This window comes from Cimex lectularius, unplaced genomic scaffold, assembly GCF_000648675.2.
Source record: "Cimex lectularius strain Harlan isolate CLEC.00 unplaced genomic scaffold, Clec_2.1 scaffold43, whole genome shotgun sequence".
Lineage (NCBI taxonomy): Eukaryota > Metazoa > Arthropoda > Insecta > Hemiptera > Cimicidae > Cimex > Cimex lectularius.
In genome coordinates, this window is record NW_019392661.1 from 1,579,636 (window position 1) to 1,601,689 (window position 22,054).

Consider the following 22,054-nt stretch of genomic DNA (forward strand, 5'->3'; position numbering starts at 1 on the left):
ATATATATTTATAATTATATATTTGAGTGTCAATTGTACATATTTGTATAGATTTATGTAAAGAAATTTTAAGAATATATTTTTTCTAGTTATTGTGTTATATTTTTTGCAACAAATTAATCTTAATTGGATTGGTACGAGTTAACAGAGGCATATTCCCTAACCATAATAAATAATCAGCTATTATCAAATTAATCAGGCTATACTGTTCAAAAATTTCAAAACCATAGCCATTTGTATTGCAAAACGTTGTAACCAGTACAATTGTGTTAACAGAGGCATCATATTCCCTAACCATAATAAATAATCAGCTATTATCAAATTAATCAGGCTATAGACTGTTCAAAAATTCCAAAACCGTTGTAACCAGTACAATTGCCCCTATGTAGACCCAGTACGGTACATAAGAAAAATAGTGTTCTCAATCCACCATCATAATTCAACCCAGAATACATATTTTAAAGAACATGAGCATACTTTATAATTATTTTAATGGAGAAAAAATTGACAAAAGTAAAACAATAAATAGGAGCATTATATGTACATAACATTGTGTAAAACAGAGCCAAATTGCTGTTCGCCGAGCCCACTGAGGGAAAGGTCTGTCCATTTTGACTGGGCTTCTTTCAGTGTGGTATGAGAATCGCCGTTGTCGGCTTCTGGATCCGGCAGTTCAGCAGCAGGGACAATTATTTCATCATGGGGAAGCTCCTCCGATCGCCATGCTCTATCCACGAGGTCGAGCAACCTGCCATCCGCCTGTACTTGGCTATCCATCTGAAAAACAAACAATTATAGAAATAGAAGTGACTAGAAAAAAACAGGATGACAGGAAAAAAACTTAAGTCTAGACTGAACTAATGTTGCACATAATAGTAATTTATTTAAATAATTTCTAGAAAATTTACTGCCTGTCAGCTATTTTTGTACGCATTTTAATTACTATTGTCAATAGATAAAATTCAGATTAAAGCCAGCACCAAACTTCTCAGTTATTTTATAGCTCCAACATGGTAAATCCCCTCCCTATAAAAAAAAAGAAGAGTCGTAACATAACAAATTGGAGTTTCAAAAATTCAAGTTGATATTTTTCCAACAAACACTTTCCAACTGATCACTGACTCCAGGACCAAGACAAGCAGAGATTGGCAAAATGATGGAAATTGGGATGAGAATTAGGGACCTATTTAAGATATTTGATCTTTCTCTGGGGAATCAATTATTTAAAAACTTTCATAAAATATTTATTTTGGAAACATGATATTGTATGTTTGTTTTTGGTCATTTTCCACCTTGTTAGAGCCAAGTGACGAAACAAAACTGACAAATATTAAAGATTTAGACCAGGGATTGGTAAAGGATCTGATAAGGATACACATTCTCGTGTATGCCTGCTGTGTGCTTTTTTAAAAGTTTGTTATTTATTTTTTCTATACATTATTTTAATTTCCTGGATTTGTGGTAAAATCCAGGAAAAATACGAAACATAGTGAAAAATAATAAGCTTAACTATCCATGCACTAATTTAACATCTATACTTTTAATAAAAATAATGAAACAGTCTATAATCTTTTTAGAAAAGTCTTTCATGTGGTGGCTATTTTTATCCGATGTACAAAACCTTTGTCATGAATTGTGCTCTATTTTTTTCCAGCAAAGGACAGTCCCAAAGGATATGGCTGAAATTTTTGCCTTTCCTGTGGAGGTAGGTAGCCTTTGAATGTCCATGTCCGGTCAGAATGGTGGTCATGTGAGGACTATGTGGTAAATCCTTTATTTCTACCCTAGAGAAACCTATATATAACCTAGGTAAGAAACCTAGGTAAAAAAAGAGTTAAGGTAGCACAGAATATTGGTCATTGCTCAAAATGATTGACAAATCGAGGAGTATAATAGAGAATAAAATTCATTCATTGAAACCTTTTCTGGGCCCATTCTATCATGCCAGAGCTTCCCAGGCTTCTAAATAACTACAGACACGACATTGGGATCTTGATGAAAAACAGTCAGCAGTTTGCCTTTTTATGAAGGCAAGGAGTTGAACAGCCTGCCAGACAATCCGACTGACAAATTTACCACCCTAGGCTCATCATATAATAAACTTCAGGGTGCAAGATCCTGCAGTTGGCACGCCGCTAGTATTTTTCCATTGAAACTTTTTTTTCTTGACCCTTTCCATCATAAGAGAGAGCCTGCAGAGATTCCAGGGTCCAAACGATACCGTCATGTTCTAAATGGCTGTGGAGCAGAGATTAGTACAGACATTCTTAAGGTCAGCAGTCTGCCTTTTTTTTAAAAACTAGGTTCCTGCACTCTACATTACAGTGTTGCGGTGGTCAAGAAAGTCAGTTTGAAATGAGTGTCAGATCTGACAGTCACCCAAACATTTTCTCTATTTGAACAATACTGGCAATATTTCTTTTAAGGTTTACACCACTTTGCGATGGAACCTCGTTATATATTACTGTTTAGGTAAATTCAAACATGCTTTAAGTTCCAGCAGATTTTCTTTATTTGACTACAGACCAGAAATTGATCGAGGATTCATAAGGAAGGTTTGTCTGCCTTGAGGGCCTTAGAGTTGAAGGATCGTGAAAGTCACTACTTAAAATTATTGTCAAATCCAATATTTGGGCAGCCTAGGCTATCATATCTCAATTGAAACTTTTTTTCTGGGCCCTTTTCAACATAAGAGAGAGCCAAGAGTCCATACATAGTCCACATATTCTTAAATACAGCAGTACCTTTTTTTAAAACTAGGTTCTTGTACTCTAAAGTACAGTGTTAAGGTGGTCAAGAAAGTCAGTTTGAACTGATTGTCAGATTTGACAGTTAAGATAGCCATTCAAACATTTTCTCCATGTGAACGATACTGGTATTAAATGACTGCAGATCAGAAATTGATAGAGGATCTCATAAATATATGTTCTCCTGCCTTGAGGTTGTCCTGAAAGTTACTATCAAATTCAGGAATTAGACAGCCTACTAGAAAATCTGTTTGTCAAATCTAACACCCTAGGTTAGCATCTGACATCAGAAGTACTGACATATAAACAATTACATAAACTTCAAATAGATCCTACAGGATCAGATGTTGCTAGCATTTTTCCACTGAACCTTCTTTTCTGGACTTTTATCTTCTCATGGGAGAGCCTCTAGACGTCTCTAAAAATCCAAATGGTACAGGCATGTTCTAAATGGTTACCAGAGTTTGGATCAGGATATTGATGTGAAACATTTTAAGGCCCAGTTCATACCGAGGCGATCGGTATGAGAGACTGGTATCAAGGAGACCGATGTAACATAGGAATGTGGTCATTCAGATAATGAGAGATCATTCCAATTCTTGTTCATACACCTTCTTTGAAACTTAAAAAGAAATGGATATGTGACATTTTTTATAATGACAAACGAATTTCATTAGTTCAAATATATCCCACACTTTGGAACAACAGTGACCAGGATTATGTGAATTAAGTTAAGAAAGAAAATGCATGGTTAATTACCCACATTTCTCTGCTTTTACTTGTTTTTTGTCTAATTAAATGCCAAAGAGCTACAGCTTCTAATTCGTACATTACAAAAATATGACAGAATCAACATCTAGGTCTTTAAACTGCTTGGAAGAGAATCGAGAAGAGAAGTAGGGGGAGGTGACTGAATCTAGTCGCCTGGATACTTTTTGTATATCATACCGGTCTCGCATATGCGACCCTCATACTGATCGCCTCCATGTGAACCGGGCTTTAAAGTCAGCAGTCTGCCTTTTTATCACGACTAGGTCCTAATCTACATTACAACGCGTTGATGAGGTCATGAAAGACAATTACTAAACAATTGTAACATCAGATGTCAGATGGCCATCCAAGCCAAATTTTCATATAGATAATTAACTAAATTTTGGACACCTGGATCATTCAGTCATGTGGGTCCTGCTGGACTGAATGATCATGACTGCAGGAATTATGCCTAGTTAGACCTTTCAAATTTAGTTATAAAAAAATAAGAATAAAACTGTTGTTTTGGGGAAAAACACGAAACCTCATAAATTTACAAAATGTCAACAACTTGATACTCGAAAATAAAAATTCTCATTTCATTTCCGTGCAAAATTAATATTTTACATTTGTTAAAGCCAGTTTACCTTGAAATGATCAACTTATGAGCGAATGAGACTTCAAAATAAGGAGGAACAAGTTGACAAATTAGAAATTACGCCACAATATTTTGAATGGGAACCTTCTCTGATTTCTCTTAATAACATAATATTATTTATCAAACATTCTCCTTTAAATAATTAAGATTAATTTAATAAAAAGAAAATATTGTTTTAAACGGAAAGTAATTTATTTTTATTGTTTCAATTTCTGTTGAATCGTTCCACTGCAATGAGCTTTAGGCGGTTCAAGGCAGCAGTGACAAGCTCGTCGTGTCCTGCTGACCTCTCGCTTGCTGGCTGTGGCAGTGTCTGTTTCTTTGGTACGCTTCGTAGTCCTTCCGTAAGTACGTTTTTTTATCTGTTCTAATCGTGTTGTATTTTCTGTCGAAGCTCCTTTTGGACTTTTCAAAATGGAAATTTGGTCACGAAAAAACTTTTATAAATTGAATAAAGTATGTTTGTCTTGTAAAATTTTAATTCTCCGAGATTCAACCAGCGGCTAACCTGAATCAGGTCGGTGTTTTTAAGTCTCGTGACCCGAGCTTAGAAATCCAACAATATGTAGTAATTTCAATAACAGTCGGTAATTTCGACTTTTTTGGGTATATTATTAATTAATTTTATCCATAAATCTATTAGACAACTAATAGGACGTCCTTTATCAAGTTCTCGTGTCTAACGAGATCCTATAAGAAAAACTTTGAAAAACGTACATTAGATAATTCACAAATAACTTTTTAAAAGTATTTATTTATTTGAGGACAATTCGGAACTGTTTTTGTTTTATTCGATAATTCATTAGTTAATTATTGACAGATCCAAGATGGGGAAGATTATGAAAGCAAACAGAGTCGTCCTCGTCCTCAACGGAAGGTACGCAGGACGAAAGGCGATCGTACTCAAGTCCTACGATGAAGGGACTCAAGATAAACAATATGGCCATGCTTTGATCGCTGGCATCGACAGGTACCCAAGAAAGGTACACAAGAGGATGAGCAAGGCTAAAATCAAGAAGAGGTCCAAGATCAAGCCTTTCTTGAAGGTAGTTAAAAGTACTTTTGTTTATTTTATAATATTTCTGACTACTTTTTTCTTTCCCAGGTCATGAACTACAATCACCTCCTTCCCACAAGGTACACGGTAGCCGATATCGTACCAGAGCAGAAGGTCACCCCTAAAGACCTAAAAGACCCGATGAAGAAAAAGAAAGCCCGCTTTTGGGTCAGGGTGAAGCTTGAAGAAAAGTAAGTTAAGATCTATTTTCATCTGATTTCATTTTTGTACAAGCATCCTTTCAAAGTCCACTGCCTTGAGTAGGCATTAGGAAACACAGCGATGCAAAAGAAATTGTCCTTGTCAGGCTTCTGCGGTTCTTTATACAGCTGAAACTTTGAAAAGTACAAACATTTTTTTTGTCACTATTGTACTTAGTTTATATTAATTAGTTTTATATTTAGATGTAAAAGTTTACACGTTCATTACAGCTGTCGTTCTGGAACGACGCATTAACCCTTCCCCATATACCAAAGTCATTTCAGAAGGATACATCTCTGTTCTGAAGCTCGTTGTAGGGTTCAGGGTATTTTTGGAATCAAATCACAAGCCATTACTTTGTCAACTCTTAGATATTTTTTTTAATTTGATTTTTTTTTTTTTTTTTTTTTTTTTTTTTTTTTTTTTTTTTTTTTTTTTAAATAACAAATCAGTGCTGTAACAAATGTGTTAAGTACCTAAGAATTTATAAAGGATTTTTCATGAATAACTCTATAGTTATGCTTATTGATCAACCATAGGTACAATAAGTACTGTAAAATTTGATCAATGAAAAAATAATAGTTTGTTTATCATGTAACATTTTATCACGTAGAATAATTATTAATGGTTTAAAAATTCACATTTTCTTATTACCAAGGAGCATTGTGATCAAGTTTGTAGGTATCACCTGTAGAAAATACGTTGCGACGTCCAACTAATAAGTTTGTCTTATGTTTCAGGTATAAAGCCGGAAAAAACACATGGTTTTTCGACAAGCTGAGGTTTTAGGTCTTTGTACATTCTTTTAATAATAATATAAAAAATTATCCTTGTCGTTTTTGATAAGTTGTACCCACATGTCCCAATAATACCTTTCCCAATAAACTGGAACTAATTCTGAGGGGTCTGGTTTTCTTAATATGTAAGTCATGGCAATATTCTTTTCTAAAAATGATTCATTCAACTTATATATATTAAAATATTATGAAATAAAATGAGCCATTATGTCCAATTAATGGAATACTTATATACTTTGAGTCACAAATTTTTAAACGTGTTGATTCTTGATAAATTGGATTCGAGAAAGGGGTTCTTATAAGTACAAATATAGTACTTATTACTTATATAATATATTATTATTATATTTTACTTGTACTTATATTTCTTATAAGTACAAATACTTTGTACAAATAAAGCTATTTTGCATCTTAATTTTTTTATGTCATGAATTGCTTGCTGAGTCTTATCATTTTACATTTAGTCTCATTTCAGATTTAATAAAAAACAGTTTAATCATCATAATAAAAAATTATCTGTGGAATTAATCACGAATTTGTTGTTTGTTCTGTCTTGCTCAGCACCATCTTAGCCATTTTGCATGTTACATTTTCCGCATATCCAAGAAATTCCCGGAAAAAAACAAAAGAACGAGAAAGAAATAATTCTGCTTTGGATCCTGGGGTGTGACCATTCTCTCAATCAATGGTCAAGAAATAACGTTCTTTTAAAGCGTTCCCAGTCATTAATTTTGAATAAACCTATTAGTACAGATTGCCTTTCCCCTCATATCAATGGCTCCCTTATTAATTTTTTGCTTAAAATTGAAAATCTGGCCTTATTTTTAACTCCAAACTTACACACACTTAAGCATTGATGATAAAGTGTACTATTGTTGTTCTACTTGATTTTTCTAGTGCAGTCGGTTCTGTAAACACATCACAGTTTTTCTTCTGCTGCTACTAATCTCATTTCCTCCAATTTGTCTGGCAAAACTCAGAATGTTAAAGCTTCAAGTTCTATATCCACTACTCTCTCAATTTTAGCTGGTGTACCCCAAGGCACTATTTTTGAGCTTTTACGTGTTTCCATGTTTTTAAATGTCTTCCATTAGTTCTTATTTTCTCCCAATTTCATCTTTATGCTGATGACACTCAGCTTATTATCATTACACTATTTTAACTCTTTCCTAGACTCCCAATCTGCCCATCACCTTCAAAATGCTTAGATACTGTAATGATCTTAAACCAAGAGATCCTATTTCTTTCTATATTAACACGTTCACCTTAACATTCTAAGAACTTATAAACTTAAGAGTTATTAATATACATATTTAAATTTCAGTCAGATAAATGCCCTCAATATCGATCAACTTTTTCCCACATTACTTATCCAAACACCATTCATATCCCAAGCCTTCGACATTCCTATAAACTTTAGTCTTATCCTTCAGAGTCAAGAGTGAAATTTATTTCCCCAGGAACCCCCTCTGGTTTTTCGCTGGCTTGTTTCAGGTCCCTGCCGTCTTGTTTTCTTTTTCTGTTTTTCTTTCATAATGGGGTTTCATCATTCAATTATAAATAATTAATATTTTATTATGTTTATGTCATTATTATTTGTGCAATTATTTTAATTTTACTATGCTTATCAAACTATAAGCAATTTATTTCTAAATATGTACGTGCAAGGGGACTTAAATCCCTATTTGTACCTTTATGAACGATTCATTTAGAGATATGCAATTTCCTTCTGTGGCATATTAGGTCGGCCCACTCCCTTCAGAGCTTTCGGGCATAAAGCTTTCAACTTTTTTTGCAAACAATACATGAGTTGATCTAACATAACATGATCTTTTTCTCTTTTATATTTTTCCTTTATATATATTCTCTTTCATTCATATTCATCTATGATAATATGACACAAATTTTCTTTATTAATTATTATTTGTTGCATTATATGTTGTAACCTTTTTGTTGTTAATTATTTTATGTTTTTCTACTCACTGTAAAGGGGCCTAGCGCTATTGTGAAAATGTTTTTTTGATAAAAATATTTCTTTATTTATTAAAATATATTTCTTTAAAATAAATAACGGAAGAGTTTATTTGATTGTTTTTTGTAATTTTAAAGGTTTGTCAAGGGGTGTCGGTGGCTGCAACGGTTTAGGTGTTGACACAGCACTCATCACTGTACGGTAAAGGTCCTGGGTTTAAATCCAGTGACCCTTCATCCTAACCCAACATACTTACAAATGAGCTTTAAAAAGGGAAAAAAACGTAGTTGAAAAGATGTTTGGATTGTTAAAAAGTTTTATCAGTAAGTTTGGATACAATAGAAGCTGTATTTTTACTTTCTACTATTTGGGTAATTACAACACCCAGATTACAAAATATATATATCAAGTTTACAATTAAAATTGATAATTTGTTAAGAGTAACTGTTAAAATAAATGAAGTAAAATTAAATAAATAAGAAAGAAATTAAACAAGAAGAAAAGATATGGAGCCCCAGCTTATCCTAACAGTTGTATTATGGCTTATGTATGGATAATAAAGGCCAAAAAAAAAAAAAAAATTGGATTAGTGAGGAGCGGTCAGAACAAATTCAAAAAATTATTCAACAACCGGTCACTTAAAAGAAAAAAGGAAAAAAAACAAGTTTACAAAGATGCAATAGCAGCAATTATATTACAACACCCAGATTACAAAACAATACAGTAAGCTTACAATTAAAATTTGATTTGTTAAGTGTAATTGTTAAAAAAATAAAATAAATAAGGAAGAAATTAAGAAAGAAGAAAAAATAGGGAGCCCGGCTATCCTTATAATAGAGTTATGGCATATTGGTGATAATAAAGGCCATAAGAAAAAAAAAAATTGATTCGTGAGGAGTGGTTAGAACAAATCCAACAAATTATTGTAAACCAAAGCAGATAATGTGTTTTTCTGTTTAATTTTTTTTAATGTAATTTTATGAATAAATATTGTTACTACTACTGTATCTTCAGATTTAAAAGAATGACTTTTTCGAGTTTAATGTAAAATAAAGTTGCTTCAGGTTTGATGGTAAATTTTAAGAAAAAGAAGGATTGAAAAATGAAATTAAATATGTTTTGAACAGGAAAATTTTATTTCTTGTATGTCCTTATTTTCCTGGTCGCCCGTTTAGACCGACGAAGAATGTCAAGGGTCGGGCGTTCAATTTACGGCGGCACATCTATGCTATTTCACGGATGAGTCGTCGCTTTTGATTCTTACAGTTTTATATTTTGAAACGTTGACTATTTTAAAAAGAGTTTTATTTTTCTGGGTATGTTTTTTCTCTCGCTTACCCTCGCTAAATACGTGACGGTCATTTCGTCTCGTTCACCGTAAGCAGATCATGGAAGCACGACCAGTGCCTTCTGCAGAGAAGTTATCCAGAGTTCATTCGTCTTAATAATTTCGTGCCCGTACCTAGTGGATATAGATAAAAAAAGAAGTTTGGTGCAATGTAAGTGTCCGATTCCGAAGGTTAAACAAAGCCGTAATTGACAGTATACCGAGGAGGAGCGGACGGGTCTAGGAGAGTTTCGACTTGAAGCTAAGAAGGCGATTCAATTGGAAAAACGATCCCGTTCTGTGCCATGTACCCAGTTTAAAAATGATGCCGAATATTTTGGCCCGGATAGGCATTTATTCGTTCGACGGCAAATACAAACGTTATCGCTGCGAGGACGGCCGTGGACGGGCCTTGTCACCCCTCCGATAACCTCGCCTCGTCTGTGGAAAATGCAGGTGCGGGCAGCGGAAAGGACGGTGAATCGCGTTTTTCATGGGTGCAGTTTTTGATTCGGGACAATTTTATTTAATCGAGTGAGATATAAAAAATGGACTCGTCTCCCGGTGTGATCCTGATGAAGAAAGGCAAAAGGGGAGCGGCGGCCTTCGTCCTGCAGGACTGCCTCAACAGCAACCCCGGTCGGTGCCTGGAAGATATACTGGACAGTGTCCTGAATCCTGCCAAAGCCATCGACGATTGGGAGACGATTGATTGGTGCAAATGGCTTATGGCAGGTGGAAACACACCGGACGAATTTTCAAGCACGGGTCAGTACGGATTATAATACTCCATTAATACCATTTTTTCAAGTGTCAAAAACACATTTTATCTCTCATCTTATGTTTTTACCCGTTTTAAACTATCCTAGGGGCTTGGAAACCCCAGGGAATTCCACGTTTATCTCCCCTTTCCTTTACTTGGATATTTATTTTAATCGGAGGTCGTCGGGGAATGTCATTCACCCCCGAAATTAGCACAACATTGTATACGATCAATTTCAAAAAGAAAGTCCGAGAATCTGCACTACAGACAATTTACTTCTATATCTAACATTGGAATTTTTCTAGTTCTAATTAACACGAAATATAGTGGAACAAAATCATGCATTAATCATAGTTGGCCAAAAGAAGTCGCCTTACAACATCTTACCTAAAATTTTTAATCATCAGAAAAGTACACAATTCCGGCTCTTATTAACAAGAATTCTTTTATATCCGTTTATTCCAATGCCAATTATTTTCCCCCAACAACGTCTTTCAATTGCAATATTACACAATTTGAACCAATTTTACAAATTATTCTTATCAATCATTATCGTTTTTTTATTATTATAACTTTTAATGCTAAATCAACAGTACAGTGAGATTTCTTCTTGAGCTTGCAAAGTCCAATCTATAATTTGGTTAATCATGGCAGACCAAAATGATCCATATATTCAGACTAAACAATATTTACATTAAAAAACTGAATCGTTACCAATTTTTTCTAGCTTAAAAAAACAATAGACTAAAATAACATCAGCCAAATAATATTTTAAGTATAACACAGTGGGGTATATTTAAATATCACAATTATCAAACATATTATGGAAGCTCTTTGAATGGTTATCACCTTCATCCTACTAAAATGAACAATGTGGAACAAAATAAAAAAAGTCTATTGTTTGATCCTGGTATTTTTTGCAAACTAACCAGGTGTCTTTAACTCTTTAAGTAATATCAGCCAAATAGTATTTTAAGTACAGCTCAGTTGGGTAAATTTAAATATCACAATTGTCAAGCATATCATGGAAGCCCTTGAACGGTTATCACCTTCATCCGACTAAAATGAACAAGCCTGGAACTAAATTTAAAAAAAAAAATTGGTATTTCCTGTGAACTAACCAGGTGTCTTTAACTCTTTCATGTCTTTATCTTGGAAAGTATGTTTTTCTTTAGGAACTGGACCATTTTGCTGTCCTTCTATAAGGGATTATCAGAATTGGCATCTGTTTCAGCTGGGTTAGAATTTTCCTCAATTGCCTGCCGAACAGAAATGCACTTTCACTGTCTTCCTGTTCGAAATCCATCTATCACTTACATTATATGGTGTGATGTTGATACTTTCTTCTTTTGTATACCTTCCTTTGTGAGATTTATCAGGTAATCCCGTCATAGTCACTTTATTTATTTATTTCTTGTCTTTTTCACTGCAGACCAGTTTGGAGAGGGATAATTTTAACACAGTCTGGATATAAGACTTTTGTACACCTTGCAATATGTTTGATTACACTAATGCATACGTCAGTTGTATGGTCCTCAGAGTTGGATGAATCTCTGCTGGTAATAACGAGGCTTTTAGTGTTGTTGCTAAGGAGAGACTTTTTTTAACAATAATTTTTTGTTTTAAAGTCTCTGCTTTGTTTTGATGAGTTGGCATCTGTTTCAGCTACAGCTTTACAAATTTCCAAGTAGTATTTTAGCAATGCCAGGATTAAATTTTTTCACAATGCACTTTATTCCTGTTTGAATTAGTTCTCTACCACTTACAATCATACTGTGATGTGTTTAATTTCTTCGTTGTGAGTTTGTCATCTAGTCATTTTTTTTTCCTCAATTCCATCATGTCTGGTCTCTTGATTATTTTTTCCTTATGCTTCCCAGACCAGCCGAAGGCATAATTTTAACACTGTCTAAGAGATTTATACCCCTTACAAAGAGTTCAATTACACTGATGCAAAGTACGTATGTTACATTATAACATAAGTACGTTAAATTTTATGTTAAAGTATTTTAAATCCATTATTGCTGCTGATCTGTCTGAAAATAAATCTCCTCCTAATTATATCTTGAACATGGGTCTAATGCATGAATCTCTGCTTGGAATATTGAGGGTGTATGTCCCAATGTTGTTGCTAGGGAGAAATTTTCTGTTTTTCCCTTTGCTTTCATTTAATTTTACATTATGGATCCACCTCTCTATCATGTTAAAGATGTCATTTTAAATTTTGTAATTTTTTTCTTCTGTAAAAAAATCTCTGGCTTCTAGAATGGAATTGTCTGTCTTAACAGTCTTTGCAGTAATTGTGACTTAATTTCTCTTTTTTTTCCCATTAGACACTACAAGTGTCTATTATACATAATCAGATTGACTGTTTTAAGTCTGTACCTTGTAAAGTACATTTCATTTAAGAATTTGGCTATTTTACCGTGTTTTCTTTTGCGTTGTTTTTTTGAAGACATTATAAGTTAAAAAATGTTATTTTTGAACCGAGGCTGTTATCACAGCCACAAATGATTTTTTTATGTCACTGCTTCTTTTTGATGAGTTGGCGTCTTTTTCAGCTGGTTAATGTGATCTTTTTCTTCCGTTCTTTGTTACATTTTGGCAGTAATTGAAACTTTTATGTCTTTTTTATAGTTTAGATGATAAGACACACTTCATAAGTGTCTGCTGTTGTTGCTGATATTGCTTTATCCACAACTTTTTTTTTCAAGAATTTGGAGTTTTTTGATTTCAGAATTAGAAGTAACACCTGAAATTTATATAGTTCGAGTTTTTAAATAAATATTTATTTTTGAATTTTTCAATAAAAACAGAATCCCTTGCTGGGAATATCTATCTTATTTTTCATATATTACATTTAGTATGTTAATTCATGAATAGTTTTCTATTTCATACCATTAGATATTTCATAGCACTGCCCTGCTTTCTGTTTTTTTTTTTTTTTTTTTTTTTTTTTTTTTTTTTTTCAAAGTGTAATTTTGTGTAATTTTGAATTATTGAAAAGTACGGGATATAAGATGATCTTTGTGCAGCTCTATAAAGGATGGTTTTTTTTCCAGGTAAACACAGTTGTACAAACTCATTTCAACTTTTCTTTTAGATAGACAAAATCTCATACTGGAATTTGGATAAAGGAGTTTTTTTAGTTTAGTTTCTTGTCAGCCAAATGTCTGTACTACATATAGAAGTGCAGGTTTAAAAGTCTACAATAATTTTCATTTTTATATATAGATTTGGCAAGCTAAACTGATAATTTGAAATGGAATGAGTTTTAGATAAAATAGGGGAACGTATTGGCCAGATGTCTGTGGTGTTAATTCACACAACTTTCAAAGATCTGGAAAATGACCAAATCAAAACCAAATCCAAGAAGCTGTTCAATATAGAGTAGTAAAATTCCCAAAAATTAAATGATCATACAAATTAAGGAGTTTCAATTTATACAGGACTGTAAAATTCATTGGTGTTTTATTGTACTCTCTATATTGCACTTATCTAAGCTGTGTAGATCCCAAAATATTTTCTCTGTCTGAAAACTTTCTCTCCAGTCTGAAGTCGATTTTTCTGCTTTACATCCTATGTTCATTGATATCATTCTATTTTAGGTATTGAGGGCCCTGTCAAGCTTACAAGTTTCTTCCTCCTTCTTCATATGCATTCTGAAATGTATTACCTTTCAAATCGTGAATTGCCATGAGAGATCTTATTTAATCTGTCATATTTGTAATCTTATTTTCTGTTCTAAAAATGTCTTGGGGTGTATATGTATTTCGATCTGTAGAAGGTCATGTCCTGTTTGTTTCTTTTAATGACATCTGTTTGATAATTTTTCTTAATTCCTGTCCTGGGATCTAGGGGTAGATGTTTGGAAATTGCATTCAAAATGTTTGAATATGCTGTATGCCTTCTAATCCTCCAGTTCAGTGTTTTGTTGTTGTATTTCACAATCAAATTAAATTAATAAAATTCATGCATGCCATCATTATGATCATATATATTAAATGGTTTGCTAATCAAGTATTAAAACCTTTAAAAAACAGTTCAACTGTTCCTGTAAAATATTGATCCATACCCTTTCCTTTTACACAAAGGGAAGAATTATGTAACGTAAAACTTAAAAATTAATTCAAGAAAGTTACTGTTGTGACACCTGACTCTGTGAAATTGATTTAACCAGTGATATTTGCTGTCAATTAATTTTTTTATTGCTAAAATTTAGGCTTTGTCTAGACAAAGTTTGTGGTGCATGATAAAAAAAGGAAAATTTCCAATTTGACCATGATGTAAAGATTATAACTTGAGCTCTCTTCTCATACCCGGAACATGCTAAATAAAGCACTAACTGCAGAAGTACAAGTACAGAAAAAAAAAATATTGCTTACATCATCCTTCTTGTCAGGTTGCCAAATAAAAGAAAATACATTTGTTAATTTTTCTGTCAACATGGTTATACCCATTTTAATTTTAACAATATATTTTATATAACCTAGTCTAAAACATATTTTAATTTTTGTGAAAGATCAGATTGATAAAGTTCATGAATTAAAGAAATACAAGTCCTCTTGTGAAAGGGGCAATGACCCTTATACATGGCTATTTACTTTTTAGTCTTGTATCTCTAGTAAGCATTATTGACATCACAGTAAACAATTTTTATTAGTTAGTGTTTTTAAAGGCTTTTATAATATTTTGTATAATTTATTTAAAAATGCATGATTTATGGAAAAATTATAGAGAAATTTCTCAAAGAAAATGACAAGTAGGCAGATTTTTAAAAGCAGTTCTTGAACTTCGGTATGAACATTAATTGCCAAATTATTATTATTATTTTTTTTAAACAAATCAACCATCCCAGATTTATCCAGATGTAGGTCAAGGAGGACTGACTGACCACTAATCCTAAGGTTTGTCATGGCCAAGCTATTTGAATAAAAATTAATCAAATCTTTTATAAATAAATTTATTGCTTTTTTTACAAATAATAAGAGCGCACAGTTCCATAAAATTGTGTTTTTGAACTTGAGAACATTACAAGATATTTTGTGCCTTTTATTGAACCAATATCAGCCCTTTTAAACCTGCTCTGTTGATCAAATAAATAAATATATTAGAAAATAGACAATGAAAAATGTATAGCAAACTACTCTCAACAATGGGTCCTTGTTGACAAAGTGATAAAATCTGTCAACAATGATTGGATAATACCAAAATAAATTAGATTAAATTAAATTTTATTACCAAAAAAAAAAAATTAACTCGCAAAAAAAGGTTTATTAGGGAGTATAATTATCACATATTAAATTTTCACAAAAGAGTAGTTTTAGATAAATTTTCTTTTTGCCTTAGTATTAATTAATAATTATATGCTAACTGAAGCAAGTAAAAAAAAATTATGGTATTTTCATTTTTGATTTTTAGTACGAAGGTACGATAATGCAACAACATGTGGGCTGGTATGGACCGCAAATTTTGTGGCATACCGTTGTCGTACCTGTGGTATATCACCTTGCATGTCACTGTGCGCTGAATGTTTTCAAAGGGGCGACCACGACGGGCATGACTTCAACATGTTCAGGAGCCAGGCAGGAGGTGCCTGCGACTGCGGAGATACATCAGTTATGAAAGAAACAGGGTATTGACATTCGCCTTTATTACAAAATGATAAATATTCCTCATGTATTAACATTGGTGTATTGTAGTTTCTGTGATCGGCATGGTCCTAAAGCGCAGGTAAACAAAATGGCGGTTCCTAACGAGTTGATGTGTGTCACGAAAAGGATAATGCCTAGGATAATACTGAGACTAATACAGCATTTAAGAGAAAGCAGGTGCGAGATTTTTTTAAATTTAAATAAATAATAATTTAGTTTAGGTGTTTTATTGGCAGAATTAATATTGGTTTAATTTTAATTTACTTTTGTAGATTTTTTTTTTTTTAATATAGTGGCTGTTAAAGATTCACAATATACAAATATTTTACTTGCTGGAAGTGGAATAGCAAGCAAATCATTATTTTTTTATTTTGCAAATCATTTCTATAAATATACATTGCAAGTGTAATCTTTGGCCAAAAATTAAATTCACTCTATGGAATTTGTTTAAACATTAAGTCATTTAGATAAAATACTTTTGAACAAATAAACGGATTCAAGATTCAGCCGTGGTTATTTATAAACTAAGATGATGTAATAAACTGTTTGAATTGATTTTAGCAAATCCACTGTACCCGACGCACATATTGTTGCAATTCAAGATGCGGACAGTTTTCTCACAATGCTTCATGATTTGAGTGGATTAGGAGCAGCGATGAGAAGAATTATGACAAGCGCATTGACCAATCCGACGGTAAATTTTACATTGTTTACAGTTACAAAAAGTTTTTTTAGAGTGACGCTTTTGTTTCACTATATTAATTTTGTTTTAGATTTACAAGCAAAGGACGGATGGCAGTCTTCTTGTTAATGGTTCAGAATTTGCGAAATATATGGAAGAGAGCCAACGAATATATGAAGAGGCGGTTAAATCCCTCCCAAACCCTGCTCCAATGCCAGAGTACAAAGGTAAACAATTTATTTTTAACGCGATAATTGTTTATCATGTGATACACTATTTAATTAAAATTACATAATTAAAAACTCTTATTTATAAAGTAGTTAATTTAATTTCTGTCATTTAAAAGACAAATTCCAAACCTGTTTTTTTTCATAATTTAAATATTTATAAGCAGAAGCTAAAACAGGAAAATGAAATATCTTTAGAAAAAATCCTGTTCATCTTTTTTTTTATGCATATAAATACTTGCATATTTTTATTCATGCTGACTAATATATTTATAAGTAATGTCAATAGAATAAAAGCCATAGTGTGTAAATTGAATTGAAAATAAATACAATTTATAGCAACATAAAAATAAGAAAGTAGAAACATTTATTTCTATGTGGTATTAAAAAGATTAATATTTTATTTATTAATATTTATTTATTTGTATATTTTAATACACCAAGTACCTGTGCTGTAACCTTTGAACGTTTCTATAATTCAAAACCTCCATCAAAAGGCCATAATTTTCTTAATCATAATGTACAATGCCATTCTTACAAGCGAGCCACTCACTATTTCCTCTCTTATGGAAATATTCTGTCTTTATTCTCATTCTTAAAGCTCACAACCCTCCCAACCACATATACTCCTACAGACCCATTCCTGCATTTTCAAAATCTTCGAAAGATGGAAATGCTTAATACCCATCATACTCAAAAAATCCGTTATATCAATGGGTAGGGTTAGATTACCTCCAACATCCAAGAACACAAAGACTGGCAAAAAAAAAAAAAAAAAAAAAAAAAAAAGTACTCACTGTATGTTCTATATTGAAAAAACAGTCTTGCCCTCCACAGTATTACACAACAAAGAGTACCAATTTCTATTCAAGTCAAATATTTAGGACTACACCTAGACAACAGACTAATATAGAATCCCCACAAAATACCTAACAACAGCTTAACAGAAGACTTGAACAATTATAATGATTTCTAGGACCGAAATCCATCTTGACCGTCAACATACAGAGTCAATGTTTACTTGACCATTTTGAACGTACGGAGTAGAACTATGGAGTTCTGTCCAGCCATCCAACATCCACCGCATCCAATCCTTTCAATCAAAAATTCTCAGACAAATCGCCAAAGCTCCTTACTACATCACTAACCTCACTATCTACAATGATCTGACCATTCCTTTTATTATCAAACCAAGCCCTCTCAAAAAAACATTCCCATCCCAAGAACATGGCATCTCAAGACCTCTGAGACCTCCTTGCCCCTCAATCCCTCACACTGAGTGCTAGCATGTGCTGGTTTCTCATGGCATATTTCTGATGATTCTGAGTGTATTGCTGGCCATAGTTAGTGCTGTGTCCATGAAAAAAAAAAATTAAAAAACATTTATAATATAAATATGACCAATAATACAAATAAACAATAGCTACAATTGTCGTTTGTATAATAATCACCAAATAAAAAATGTATACTATTATGGAAGGTATTCAGTTTTTTCTTTCAAATTTTAGATATAGCTGCCCTTCAAGAAGTATTAGTTCATCGAACATTTCTTGAGGAACTTGTCTTTTGGACTGTGAAGTTCGAATTTCCCCAAAAAGTGGTTTGTCTTTTGCTCAACATGCTGCCTGATCCAGACTACAAAGTTAGTTTGAATTGTTATTATTATTATTATAATTCTTGTTGCAATTCATTTGTTAAAATGTCTCTTATTTATTTATTTTTTATTTTTTTAGGAAGCGCTTACACAAGCATTTGTCCTTCACTACTCTAGAATCTCAATGATGCTTGAGAAATCTTCCGATCCTGACACTCTTTCAAACAGAGTTGTACATGTCAGCGTTCAACTTTTTTCAAACGAGGCCCTGGCATTACGGATGGTCGAAAAGCTCAGCTTACTTCATGTGATGGTCATCAGCCTGAAATATATGATGCTCAAAATACTAATACCAAATATATTACACGGTACTTTTTTCTACTCTTTTCCAATAATTGTATTATTTATTAAAAAAGATTAAATAACTGTTTTGTGCAGATGCTGACAAAAACTTTCATTACGTTGTTGACTGCGGCCGTCAAGTCATGAAAGAACATTGTTACTGGCCTCTTGTGTCAGATTTAAATAATGTCCTTTCTCATAGACCTGTTGCAGTCCAATTCATGAGTGATGACAACCTTTTAGAAATGTGGTTCGCATTTCTTTCTATGTTCCAAGGTAAAATTTTTATAAATGATAATTAACAGCATCGCATTAATTGTAATCATTAATAATTTATAGGGATGAACGTCAATCAAAGAGAATTATCTCAACACGTAGAATTTGAACCAAATACATATTATGCAGCATTTTCTGCTGAACTGGAAGCATCGGCCTATCCAATGTGGGCATTGTTGAATCACCTCAAGGACAGTTCAAGTGTCGATTTAACCCATAGGGTTCTCACTGCCGCTCTCAATGCCCTCCAGGATTGGTTTGATGCAATTAACATGACCCAACCTAACATTGTACGTATACTTTCAAAAGCAATAAATAAATCCAAAAATAAATACACTTACTTATTTTCTTTAATTTTTACAGGTTGAGAACTACCAGGTGTCCTTTCATTTACCTCTTCACAGATACTTGGCAGTCTTCATGTGCCAAGCTGTTAATATGCAAGGGCGGGCCCTGACTGATGTTCTCCCTCCGACAAATATGCTACAGTTAATAATGATACATCCACTTCGAGTTCAGGTCAGTTTTAAATTGCATTATTACACACAAAATGATGGTTTTAGAAGGGTTTTCATCCCAGTATAGCACTTAGTTTTCTAATTAAGGACAGTATTAAAAAAAAAAAAAAAAAAAAAAATTGTCCTGTATGTTAGGAATTATTTTACTTACTTACTCATGGTTATTAGCAAACCAAATAGCTTTTGGTAACATTTTATAAGTATAAACTGGATGGACAAAAGCTGTTGAATGCAGCTTCAAAAATGCTGAAGCAAGTGGCTGATTATATTGGTCAGTCTGCCTAACATCAGCCAGCAAAATAGTTTAGTTTCAATGCACAGATGAGGCTTTTTGCACTGTTCATCATCAGCATCAGATTGGTTTGTGCACACATAGCTGCGGTGCTGCAGCTGCACTGTATAGTGATCATTTTACATTTCTCTCTAGGTCGCATCGACGTCATCACAAAATAATAGCTTTGTTGTTATTTGGTACGACATTGAAAGCCATGCTTGTATTCTTCCTGCTTCTAATTTCAATTCATTAGTTCTCAATTGAAACAATGTGTGGTATAATAAAGATGACAATTTTGTCAATTTGGTTTGTAAATTTTCTCTTTGTACACAAGGCGATGCCAATTTTCTACGTCTATCCCATTTGGTGATCATGCGCATACTGGTGGTATTTGAAGTATGTAGTTGTTATGGCCTCGCAGCGGGATTAGTTGGCCGATGCTATACAGTGTCCAATATAATAGGCCAATTGCTTCTGCATTTTTGCCGGACAACTTTGCATTGAACAGTTTTTGTCCAGTGGTACCTTAAAATGTTACCAAAAGCTGTTACTGTACATTCTAAATATGTAGAGTAACCTTTTTCAATCTCTTCAATTAGAGACTCTATTAATGAGTCAGTAATTAACATTTTTAACCAACTGACTGCCTTAAAGAACTTCCAAAATTTGAACTGTTCCTTGCTAATGTCGTTCAGCTATTTAAAAGGCCAGTAAGTCCCTCTGGGGTGAGAGTAGTGGTAAAATTTGGCAACAAGATTTCAGGTGCCCAAAGGGTAAATGCTACCTAGTACCTAGCACTAGTATACTAGTGGCACCAAGCAATTGGTTCAAACTCATTCATAAACATTATCATTATTAACCGTGTGATTGCTCCCTCAAATCTAAATAGTCTTGCGGGTTAGTGTGTCAGTACAATGAAAGATTTTCTTCTTTATTTCTTTTACTTACAAAAAATATTTCAACTATTTTTCCTATTTTATATTGTTACAATAAACATGAGAACTATTTTATAAAAAATAGGTTTGTGAGAAATGAACTGAAGCATAATGTTTTCTGCGATTTGGTTTGAAATGATATTTCTTTCACTTGTTTTGGGATATGTAGCTTGGGACGAAGAAATATAACATTGTGCTTGTACTAAATGTAGGAAAGTTACATTTTAAAGAAAAGTCGAGTTGGCAATTCAGAAATATTTGGACATATATATTAATCAGGGCGGGCGACCAGGACCTGAGGGGTTAAAAGCCTGGGTAGGCCTGTACCCCATCCCTAAAAGGTCCGGGACCTGGTCGGCTCACGAGTCCTGCACAAACCTATTGGACCAATTCACAAACCCCAAGATTGTGGACCATTTTATCCTGGGGAGTGTTTTGGTTATGTCCTCTCCTTCGAAATCTTTCCCTAGCATACCTATCGCATTCTGCAAGGTAGTGTCGAGCCGTTTCTTCTTTTGTTTCGCAGAAGCGGCAGAAGGGGTCTGGTAGAGTACCTATTATGAAGAGGTGTCTTCTCAAGGGGCAATGGCCCGTTAGGATACCTGTCAGCCTCCTTATTCCCCTCCTGGAGTTAGAGAGTAACCATTTCGCTTCTTTAGGTTTGATTTCCTTCAGAAACTACTTCGATTGCCTGCATCCGGGGGACATATTCCATTCTTTAAGGAATTGTTTCATGCCCCAGCAACTTATACTCTCTTTCGCTGTGCTTAAAGAGTGGGGTATACCGGTTGTGGCCCGACAAACGCAGTATTTGATCCTTCCTTGGCCAGGCTGTCCGCCTCCTCATTGCCATAGTGCCCCTTATGAGCTGGTATTCATATGAGGGTTACCCTATTCTCATACCTGGTAATAATCCTATTAATGAGTTCAACGGTTTCCTCTACCAGTCTAGATGTTGATAGTTCTTTTTGTAATGATTTCAGACTGGCCTGACTGTCGGAAAAAATTTTAATATTTTTTCCCTTAATATATAGCTTGGGACGAAGAAATATAACATTGTGTTGTACTAAATGTAGGAAAGTTACATTTTAAAGAAAAGTCAAGTTGGCAATTCAGAAATATTTGGACATAGTATGAAGAGAATGGAACAATGTGCCAGAATATACTCGAGCATAGGACGGTACGAGTAATTACCACCCAAATATTGTTGTGCATACTAGGGAATCGGTTAAAGATATTAAAAATATCAGTACTTTGTGCCAAAGAGACTGTATAATCTG

General features: G+C 33.4%; 3 protein-coding genes across 8 annotated transcripts in view; 2 read left to right on the forward strand and 1 right to left on the reverse strand.

Annotated features, from left to right (window-relative positions):
- Window positions 1-472: 472 nt before the first annotated feature.
- LOC106662510 (anaphase-promoting complex subunit 13) lies at window positions 473-4,253 on the reverse strand. Of its 3 annotated transcripts, none has more exons than XR_001339913.2 (2): window positions 4,145-4,253; window positions 473-777 (listed from the first exon to the last, which is right to left on the reverse strand). XR_001339913.2 is itself a non-coding variant. In XM_014386661.2 (2 exons), exons 1-2 carry the CDS (start codon window positions 3,717-3,719, stop codon window positions 535-537), a joined length of 267 nt encoding a protein of 88 aa, XP_014242147.2. In that variant the 5' UTR covers window position 3,720; the 3' UTR covers window positions 473-534. The 3 variants fall into 3 exon arrangements, 2 of the variants coding, with proteins under 2 accessions (XP_014242147.2, XP_014242148.1); XM_014386661.2 differs by lacking the exon at window positions 4,145-4,253 and adding an exon at window positions 3,696-3,720; XM_014386662.2 differs by lacking the exon at window positions 4,145-4,253 and adding an exon at window positions 909-1,015.
- Window positions 4,254-4,393: 140 nt separating this feature from the next.
- On the forward strand, window positions 4,394-6,247 carry LOC106662509 (60S ribosomal protein L27). Of its 2 annotated transcripts, none has more exons than XM_014386658.1 (4): window positions 4,394-4,499; window positions 4,976-5,201; window positions 5,261-5,403; window positions 6,154-6,247. In XM_014386658.1, exons 2-4 carry the CDS (start codon window positions 4,983-4,985, stop codon window positions 6,200-6,202), a joined length of 411 nt encoding a protein of 136 aa, XP_014242144.1. In that variant the 5' UTR covers window positions 4,394-4,499; window positions 4,976-4,982; the 3' UTR covers window positions 6,203-6,247. The 2 variants fall into 2 exon arrangements, with proteins under 2 accessions (XP_014242144.1, XP_014242145.1); XM_014386659.2 differs by having other exon boundaries at window positions 4,418-4,503.
- A 3,353-nt stretch (window positions 6,248-9,600) lies between these two features.
- Window positions 9,601-22,054, forward strand: part of LOC106662460 (E3 ubiquitin-protein ligase Ubr3) — a 47,203-nt gene continuing 34,749 nt past the window's right edge. For all 3 annotated transcript variants that reach the window (XM_014386558.2, XM_014386559.2, XM_014386560.2), the window contains exons 1-10: window positions 9,601-10,277; window positions 15,694-15,907; window positions 15,975-16,103; window positions 16,488-16,620; window positions 16,700-16,835; window positions 18,344-18,477; window positions 18,569-18,797; window positions 18,868-19,047; window positions 19,111-19,337; window positions 19,411-19,566. In XM_014386558.2, coding sequence (XP_014242044.1) covers window positions 10,058-10,277; window positions 15,694-15,907; window positions 15,975-16,103; window positions 16,488-16,620; window positions 16,700-16,835; window positions 18,344-18,477; window positions 18,569-18,797; window positions 18,868-19,047; window positions 19,111-19,337; window positions 19,411-19,566 — 1,758 coding nt within the window. In that variant the 5' untranslated portion in view covers window positions 9,601-10,057. The remainder of the gene's footprint in view (window positions 10,278-15,693; window positions 15,908-15,974; window positions 16,104-16,487; window positions 16,621-16,699; window positions 16,836-18,343; window positions 18,478-18,568; window positions 18,798-18,867; window positions 19,048-19,110; window positions 19,338-19,410; window positions 19,567-22,054) is intronic.

Coding starts and splice junctions, on each gene's coding strand:
- LOC106662510 (XM_014386661.2), bottom strand. CDS start 3,719: ATGAGGGTCGCATATGCGAGACCG. Junction 778..3,695: donor GGGTCGCATATGCGAGACCG/GTATGATATACA, acceptor TTTGTTTTTCAG/ATGGATAGCCAAGTACAGGC.
- LOC106662509 (XM_014386658.1), top strand. CDS start 4,983: ATGGGGAAGATTATGAAAGCAAACAGAGTCGTCCTCGTCCTCAACGGA. Junction 5,202..5,260: donor AGATCAAGCCTTTCTTGAAG/GTAGTTAAAAGT, acceptor TTTCTTTCCCAG/GTCATGAACTACAATCACCT. Junction 5,404..6,153: donor AGGGTGAAGCTTGAAGAAAA/GTAAGTTAAGAT, acceptor CTTATGTTTCAG/GTATAAAGCCGGAAAAAACA.